This window comes from Lemur catta, chromosome 8, assembly GCF_020740605.2.
Source record: "Lemur catta isolate mLemCat1 chromosome 8, mLemCat1.pri, whole genome shotgun sequence".
NCBI lineage: Eukaryota > Metazoa > Chordata > Mammalia > Primates > Lemuridae > Lemur > Lemur catta.
In genome coordinates, this window is record NC_059135.1 from 49,617,575 (window position 1) to 49,627,410 (window position 9,836).

The 9,836-nt window shown below is 41.2% G+C and overlaps 1 protein-coding gene across 1 annotated transcript; it reads left to right on the forward strand.

Moving 5' to 3' along the window:
* The first annotated feature begins 1,040 nt into the window (after positions 1-1,040).
* On the forward strand, positions 1,041-3,472 carry LOC123643694 (tetratricopeptide repeat protein 30B). The gene has a single exon (XM_045559350.1). It carries the CDS (start codon positions 1,225-1,227, stop codon positions 3,220-3,222), a length of 1,998 nt encoding a protein of 665 aa, XP_045415306.1. The 5' UTR covers positions 1,041-1,224; the 3' UTR covers positions 3,223-3,472.
* The last annotated feature ends 6,364 nt before the right edge of the window (positions 3,473-9,836 follow it).

Genomic DNA, 9,836 nt, shown 5'->3' on the forward strand with positions numbered 1-9,836 from the left:
TTTCACAGCCCCATCATAGGCACTATTAAATTAAAAAAAAATTATACAGAAATAACCCAGGGACATTAACAGCATCTATTCCAAACACATGACAAACAATAAAGAAAACCCAGAATGTTTTCTTTTACAGTCTAGCAAATATGCATAAAAATCATTAAACTAAGAATGTGGGAAAAAGTTAATTTCTTTTTATTTTAACGGAAAGAAAATCCACTTTTCATCAGCTCAATAATATCCAACATATCATTACAACCCTGACAAGTAGAACCTGAGCCTCTCACACATAACCCACATAAAAGTCTGTCTAATTTATTAGAGTCAAGTGAGTCAGAAAAGTAACAATGCATAGAGAAAGGAGCACATTTCACTCTTGCAATTTTTCCCCTTGGAAAAGAGGAGGTCATGCATTTTTCCAACGTTTCTACCTGGTAGTGAAAGTTGGAACACCAGAGCAAGTTTAACATATACTTAGTAATATTTGTTCTTATGGAAAGGTGGGGCAGGAAACACTGGGATCTAAAACTGACCCTCTTCCAGTATCAGTTAAGATTTACAGCACTTTTTTCCTTTATCAATCTCCGTAAATGACCAAAATAAGAAATGCTGGTCGCTGCACTATTCTGTTCTTGGAAAATGTGCCCTCAGGGCACCCTAAGAACAACCTACTCTAATTCCAGGGGAATTCCAAGGAGATGACCCGCCTTTTCCATCGCGTTCCTTCCACTACAACGAGAAAGAAAAAACCATTAGTACCGGCCACGCGATGTACAAAGCTCAAAAACGCAACGGACATCGGGCGGTAAACCTTCCTCCGCCGCACCAGAGACCTAAGTGGCACAACAAAAACAGCGACCAACTCTCACCATTAACAAGCGGGGAAGCCGGTGAACCTGCATCTCCCCGGGGTGGGTCGGTGCAGCAGAAACTACGCCTCCCAGCATGCAGCGCGGCCACGTCCGCCCAGCGGCGCGGCTGCAATGGTGCATGCCGGGAGGGGGAGTTTCGGGCTGTGAGCAGCCTCGGGAGCTTCCTCTCCCCTACCTAACTGCAGCCACTGCGCAGTCCGGAGTCCTCAAAGACCAAATTAGAAATTGAAAGACTCATGACACTGATCCCTTTTTATTCCTAACGGGTTCCTGCCGCGGCAAACTAACCTTCGGCAGGCTTCCGTTTCCGGTTGTCTTGTTGCCGTGGTAACCGGCAAACACAACATTCCTGGCGGTTATGGCGGGGCTGAGCGGCTCGCAGATCCCCGATGGAGAGTTCACCGCCGTCGTGTATCGGCTCATCCGGGATGCCCGCTACGCCGAGGCGGTGCAGCTGCTGGGCGGGGAGCTGCAGCGGAGCCCGAGGAGCCGCGCCGGCCTGTCGCTGCTGGGCTACTGCTACTACCGCCTGCAGGAGTTCGCGCTGGCGGCCGAGTGCTATGAGCAGCTGGGCCAGCTGCACCCGGAACTGGAGCAGTACCGCCTGTACCAGGCCCAGGCCCTGTACAAGGCCTGCCTTTATCCAGAGGCCACCCGGGTCGCCTTCCTCCTCCTGGACAACCCCGCCTACCACAGCCGAGTCCTCCGCCTGCAAGCTGCTATCAAGTACAGCGAGGGCGACCTGTCAGGGGCCAGGAGCCTGGTGGAGCAGCTGCTGAGTGGGGAAGGGGCAGAAGACAGTGGGGCCGAGAATGAGCACGATGGCCACGTCAACCTGGGTTGTTTGCTCTACAAGGAGGGACAGTATGAAGCAGCGTGTGCCAAGTTCTTTGCGGCCCTGCAGGCCTCGGGATACCGACCTGACCTTTCCTACAACCTGGCTCTGGCCTGTTACAGCAACCGGCACTATGCCCCTGCGTTGAAGCATATTGCTGATATTATTGAGCGTGGCATCCGCCAGCACCCAGAGCTAGGTGTGGGCATGACCACTGAGGGCATTGATGTTCACAGTGTTGGCAACACTTTAGTCCTCCACCAGACTGCTCTGGTGGAAGCCTTCAACCTCAAGGCAGCCATAGAATACCAACTGAGAAACTATGAGGCGGCTCAGGAAGCCCTCACTGACATGCCACCTAGGGCAGAGGAAGAGTTGGACCCTGTGACCCTGCACAACCAGGCACTAATGAACATGGACGCCAAGCCTACAGAAGGATTTGAAAAGCTACAGTTTTTGCTCCAACAGAATCCCTTCCCCCCAGAGACTTTTGGCAACCTGTTGCTGCTCTACTGTAAATACGAGTATTTTGACCTGGCAGCAGATGTCCTGGCAGAAAATGCCCATCTGACATATAAATTCCTCACACCCTATCTCTACGACTTCTTGGATGCCATGATCACTTGCCAGACAGCTCCTGAGGAGGCTTTCATTAAGCTTGATGGGCTAGCAGGGATGCTGACTGAGCTTCTCCGGAAACTCACCATACAAGTACAGGAAGCAAGACACAATAGAGATGAGGAAGCCGTCAAAAAGGCAGTTAATGAATATGATGAAACTCTAGAGAAGTATATTCCTGTGTTGATGGCCCAGGCAAAAATCTACTGGAACCTTGAAAATTATCCCATGGTGGAGAAGATCTTTCGCAAATCTGTGGAATTCTGTAATGACCATGATGTGTGGAAGCTGAATGTGGCTCATGTTCTGTTCATGCAGGAAAACAAATACAAAGAAGCCATCGGTTTCTATGAACCTATAGTCAAGAAGCATTATGATAACATCCTGAGTGTCAGTGCTATTGTATTAGCTAACCTCTGTGTTTCATATATTATGACAAGTCAAAATGAAGAAGCTGAGGAGTTGATGCGGAAGATAGAGAAGGAGGAAGAGCAGCTGTCTTATGGTGACCCAGATAAGAAAATCTACCATCTCTGCATTGTGAATTTGGTAATAGGCACTCTTTATTGTGCCAAAGGAAATTATGACTTTGGTATTTCTCGAGTTATCAAAAGCTTGGAACCTTATAATAAAAAACTTGGAACTGATACCTGGTATTATGCCAAAAGATGTTTCCTGTCCTTGTTAGAAAACATGTCAAAACACACAATCATGCTTCGTGACAGTGTTATTCAAGAATGTGTCCAGTTTCTAGAACACTGTGAGCTTTATGGCAGAAACATACCTGCCATTATAGAACAACCCCTGGAAGAAGAAAGAATGCATACTGGAAAAAATACAGTCACATATGAGTCCAGACAGTTAAGAGCTCTGATTTATGAGATTATAGGATGGAATTCATAGTAATGACTGATAATGGCTGTTACCATAATGCCTTTGTTATGTAAATTTTGCACTGTTTTATCTATAGCCTTTGGCGTCTTTATATTTGGTCACATGTTGAACTTTGTAAACTTTAGTATTGTAACAAAAATAGGTAAAACTTCTGTTTTTAAATTTCCCACAAAGTGAAATATTGTAAGAATTTTGACCCCAGAAGGAGTTACGAAAAATTTAGAACCAATGTGGGATGTTGTGTCTATTCGAACTTGTACTGCCTATGTTTCCTTTCCTTTGTTACCTTTTGTGCTTTGATGTATCCAGAGGAGCCCTTGTTTCAAGGCTCATATTGCCCAGGAACCAGGCACTTTTGTGTCCAAACTCAGTAGTACTTAATAGTAAGCTTTTAATAATCATTTCAGGAATTATGTGTTCTATTCTCACAACTTAACCCTCATAATTACATTTGTAATGCATATGTTTTATATGGGGTTTAGTATATTCTAGCAGTGTTTTCCAATATAGATAAAATGCTTTAACCAAAATTGTATATGTTATTTTTTTTTAAACGTGCAAGATTCAGTGGAAAATCTTGTTCTCTTAAAATATAATCATGGTGCTATGGTGTAGAGACAATAAACAATTATCAAAAAAACAAATTTCTCTGGCTTTCTTTTGTTCCATTTGTTAATAATTTAACTATACGAACAAGATTATACTGTTAATTGTTTTTCATAAGTTTGTTTTCATTTATTTCTAACTGTGACTAATAGCAGAGGTACCCTGAGAACTCAGTTCTTAATTCCTACCTTTGTGTTTGCAGTTTAGCATATGCTGGAGTTGTTTCCTTGCTATAGTGTCTTGGGTAAGGAACAATCTTCCACACTATTCCTATGACCCCACCAAACTCCTCTTGTACCCTTATCACTGATAAAAGGTCAATTCTGAAACCTGATCTCATAGTTTCATAATGTAGTTTCATGTCCACAACACCCAGTGGTTTTCTGGAGTTCCCATCAGGAACCCCACTCATTATGATCAGGTATTTTGTTTTCTGAATCCTACAGGGGCTTTACTATTTGTTTCCCCACCCCTTACTCCTTTCTCTCCACAGATGTGTCAACTCCAGCTTGATCTGGCTTAGAAAAAAATCAAAATCATTATTAGGTCGAATCATATGAAATTGCTGATTTTGAAAGTTTCTGACCTACAAAACTAGCAATTTCTTATAGCTCAACTAACAACAGCTTTCTACTGAAAGATAGGGAACCCCTGCCATAATGAGGTTATACTTTTTCCTTCAAGGAACCACTTAGCCACATAGGTACCCAGATGAAGTATGCTTAGCACAATTCCTCTGCAGCCTAACCTGGGTGCTCCAATTCTATTAGAATAGAAAGTTTGGCTTATTGTGAAGTCCAGTTCTTTTGAGTTTACAGCATTTTAAAACTTAATTATCTGAGCTGCTATAATTGACCACTGATGCTCTGATCCCACATTTGGAGGACTATCAATGTCTAATAACTTCTTCAATGCATCCCATAGCACATCCCATGTCTGGGAAATGTTCTTTAACAACTTCTATACTAAAAGTGTTGTTGTAGTAGCTCTGCACCCCTCTCAATCTTGGTAGCCTGTTAAGATTTAGAACATAAATGAACTGAAGTCTTATTTTCAATGGCCACATTAAAATCCTGTTTTTTTCCTATTTCCTCCAAACCAAACTATTTTCTTTCAAAAAAAAAAAAAAAAGCATAAAGTGTAACTAATGTTAACCACCCCAAAACAAATGTTTTCCAGATTCCCTTTTACAAATAGCCTGGCCTTTATTCGGCCACAATTTATTTACCCAGGTGCTGTATGTTTGTGGTTTTCGTGTATGTGTAGTTTAGCTTTTCAGAACATAAAAAGCTTTTCAGAAGGGTTTTAACCCCTTGTTGGTGGGCAGTTGGGATTTCTGGTTAGTAATGCATCAGGAAATCCTGACTGCTCCTACCATTGAGTAAAGGAATAAAGGTCAATCATGCCATTTGTCCCCTTTCTTACCCTGGCTCTCCAGAGAGGCACCCATCCAGATTCAGATTGCTGCTGGCAACAGCAAAGTCTCCAGAATCAGCTTACGGAGTTAAGGAGCCAGGTGCTGAGGCCTGGAGAGGGCTGGGGAGAGTTAGAGCATTCCTAAGTCCCCTGGCATTTATTGTCTTTATTTTTAGGATATACATCTTTTAAACTCATGTTCAAAGTGCCTTGCTTTGCTTCTTGATTCTAAAAGCAAATGACTTTACAATGACCACCCCATATTTTGCCATTTGAACAAAAGCTTCCATACCTAAAGCTCTGATGTAAAGCTTTTATAGAATACAGATTAAGTGTTAAAAAGTACTTTTCTTGACATAGAGGTTTCCTTATATTTCTAAAGCTTTTACTCGTAAGATTTCTTCCTAATACCCGCATAGTCTATTTTAAAGGGATTAAATATTAAACCCAGTATTTCACAATCTTAGTCAACCCATTGATCTCCACACACGCACACACAGAATATGAGGATGTGTTTGTATACAAGTAGCTATATTCGTTTTCTCAGGAACAAGTATGTGATTTTTCTCTGCAGAACCACCAAGCACAGAAAGGAGTACTTGGTAGTTCTGCACCAAGACTCTTTTGATCAGTGACATGACACACCTCTCAAAGAGATTTTATTCTTCATGACAGTCCTTTGAACGTGGCCTCAGCTGCAGCACTGATGTTCACACAAATATCATCTGTGAAGGTCGGATATAGTCACTAATTCTGGCCCATTCATAAGAAACAGATAACTGGGAACTACGATGACTAGGGATGGACATGGGTCATCGGGCAACGAGACAGCTGTGATTGTAAGAGACGACACTCTTATATCACCTAAGTGGTGATATAGGTATTAATACATCCAGGTATAGCCTCTCAGGCTTAGAGAAGCACCTTGGATAGAATTCATATAGAATTGTCATGATAAGTTTGGCCCAAAGTTAGAATGATTTGTTTGTTTATAGAGGACTATGGGGTAGATGACCAAATAAACTTACCAAAAATAAATGTGAGATTATAAAGGGTAAATGGCTTAGAAAGGAAGAAAGCTTTAAAGAAAGGAGTAACTTTCTGACCCTCTGCCCCATACTCCTTGCCTGGACTCATTTTCATACTGGTGCCCTGGAGGTTTAGCAGTGCTGTAAATCTGACTACATGACTAAGCAGAGTGCAGTGATCTAAACAACCTAACTTTAAAAGGATAATATCACCTTTCATTTCCAGCAAACATCAGCATTTTCAAATACAATTTTTATTTGTTTGTTTCACATTCCCTCATCTTAATGACTATGGGTGATCTGGAAACATCTGAGAGGCTGTCTCCTCTGAGGGTGTTCTCTGCACACTAAGGAGCTTCCTGGCATTAGTGTGACTTGCAGCTCACTATCCACCATTCACTAATTGCCTCTTATCCCTACCTCTGTGACGAAAGTGGCATTTGGGTTTTCTGTAGTTTTCACTTATTGGGCTATGCCCTTAGTTGTAAGTCAGCCTATTTTGTGATGCGTTAGTAACTCTTGGTTCTTGGTTGTCCAACTACATAATCACTATGACTAACCATCAGATTGCAAACTTATGCTTTAATTCTAGCTATAAGATGTATATACAACTTTTTGAGTACTCTAATGTAGCTCAAATACTTCAGCAGCAACCTTCATTCTTAAATTAGTAGTTTTAAGGAATTACGACTTTCCAAAGAATGTAGATTGTCACTAGGTTATAATAAAACATTTCTTTAATCTTAAACAGTTCTGCCAATCTCCAGTCTCTCTATGGAAGATGTGTAATTTATAGAAACAGATTGTCTTATATTTTTAAGTGCAGCTCAACGAGTACCATATTAAAGTTATAAAAACGCTGATTAAGTCCATCAGATAGAGCACTTCCTTTTATGAGTATCATATTAAACCAATAAACTCATCAGTGCAGGATATCGTGGATTAAACATTTACAGAGCAAGACTAGCCTTTCTAGCATTTCTATGGCATATGATCATGAAGATAGCAGTTTCCACTCTGTAGTAGGAGGAGACTCCATTTCCTTACTTGTGTCTTTCTGTAGAGGACAATAACAATTTACTTTAAAGAGCATAATTTTTTTTTTTTTTTTTTTGAGAGACAGGGTCTCGCTCTGTTGCCCACACTGGAGTGCAGTGACGCATTCATAGCTCATTGCAACCTCAAACTCCTGGGCTCAAGGGATCCTCCTGCCTCAGCCTCCTGATTAGCTAGGACTATAGACGTGTGTAACCATGCCCAGCTAATTTTCAAATTTTTTGTAGAGATGGGGTCTCACTATGCTGCCCAGGCTGGTCTTGAATTCCTGGCCTCAAGCGATCCTCCTGCCTCAGCCTCCCAAAGCATTTACAGGTTTGAGCCACCACTCCCAGCAAAAAGCAGATGCAGAAATTCTGTATACATCATGGTCAGCCAGCACAAGTAGCCCAGAGCAGTGAAACAGCCAGTACACAGTCAGACCTGGCTCCATATTCCAGCAATGCCACTTCCCAGATACTAACAGTAGGTGCTTCTTAACCTAACTACACTTCAGTTTTTTCACCAGTAAACAGGGGATAACGCCACTTCACAGTGTTGTTGTGATAATAATACTACCTCTTTTCTGGTGCCTGGCAAATAAGGGTGAATTAAAAATTATTAACACAATAATCAATTCTAGGGTAGTGTTCAGCAGAAGAACATAGACTCAATCAGAATCACCGAGACTGTGTTGAAAGGGACCTCAGAGATTTTCATTTTACAAAAGAAATTAAGCCCAAATAGGGAAAGTGACTTGCAGTTGGTAGAGAAAAGTAAAGTACACCTAAAATGTCCAGAATAGAACTCTATTCACTGTGTTCTTAGATTTAGAACCCCACCTTCTCCTAATTTATTTTATAGCTTTGCAAGTGGCAAAATTTTGTCGTTAAAAAAAAAGAGTAGCTTTGCAGCTCTGATGTTAGCACAGTGAGGTATAAAGGATATGGCAGAACTAAGCAAGGATGGATTTCAGAGCTTGTCCATCCAATACTAGGCCCAATCAACATGCACATCAGAAAATGCAGCAGAAAATGAGTTTATGAGTCTTTTGAAAAGGAAGACATTCCCCCGAGGCCAAACACAGGCAAAAGGAAATGTGATGTAAAGGCCACATTTCTTTTTCTGATAGGGCAGCACAGGAAATTGGGGCAGTAGCTTTGCCAGGATTTCAGTCTGACAGCAAAGTTAAAAAAGTAAACATACCTGCTTGTTTAATGTTTATCTGGCATAAATGTTGATTCATTGAATAACAATCCTATTTGTAGACAAAAATGTAACAATATGAGGTAGACAGTAGCGTATGTAAAGTGAAAGTGTAGCTGCCTGAATCCTAAATGCTCTTTCATGGATGAAAGATCAGAACTACGGATCAGGCAGGCCCTTGTTATATACATGTGCACTGGTTATCCATCATTACTTGGATAAGAATCCAGACAGTATTTGTCTCAATTTTACTGGTGACCTGAAGTCATATGGGACAGAAAATATTCTGGGCAAGAGTCAAGACCCTAACATTTCAAAATCTGAAAACAAATCCAGTAAGATACAAATTTTTAGTAAGGATAAATATAAGTAATGGTGCTTTAAAAAAAAAATCAGCCTCCAGGGAGATGTGGTCAAAATGTCACATGCAGAACAGACAAGCTTTGTTGAATTCAATTTCAGTATGAGCTGACAGTGCAATGCCCACCAAAAATGTATTTACTATTAACTACAATAGGGGAAGCATTGGTGCTACTCTGGAACATTTGTATTCAGGGCTAGACACCTCACTTCAAAAATATCAGACGAGCACATATGAATAGGATTAGGATGGTGAAAGGTCTAGAAATGATAGGCACAAAGGTTGACTGGAGAAAATCTGGGGGAATATGAGATGGATCTTTAAATGCCTAATGAGTACCCCTTCAACAGAGAAACTGGACAATTCTTTGACTACAGAAGGCAGAAGTTTGGATAGAAGGTATCTTAATTGTAAGAGGGACACAGATTTCAGTCTAATAAGAAAAAAACTTCTTAATACCTAACAATTTCAGAGGCAGGAAAGGGCTTCCTAGAAAAGCTGTAAATTCCCATTTGGTCACAACAAATGTTCAGGAAGACTGGTTATTCGTTTGTGGTGTGGGAGATGTGGAAGGTTAGGGAGCAATTACATATAGGGTAGAAATAAGAATAGGATGATTTCTAAGGTTCATTCAGTCTGAATTTATATAAGCTAAGTAGGAAATTGCTTTCTTTAAATAATGGAAGAGCTAAAATCCTAGTGTAGCCAGTGATTACCGAAGTGTATCATGTAGGACAGAGTTCAACCGGTCTGATCTTCAGTCATTTCAGAGCCCAGATAGCTACAACCTTCCCTCCAGCGTAGGAGCCATGGGCAGGGACAGAATCAGTATCTGTGCACATGTCCTTCACTACTAGAGAGGCTACTGGTGTACAAAGTGTATCCTATTTGTTTTCTCTAAGTACAGCATGATGCTGTCAACAAAAGTTAAATGAAATCAACATGAAATAAACAATTTCTGTAACAATTAG

What these genes read in the sequence shown, in the direction of transcription:
- LOC123643694 (XM_045559350.1), top strand. Translation starts at nt 1,225, where the DNA reads ATGGCGGGGCTGAGCGGCTCGCAGATCCCCGATGGAGAGTTCACCGCC.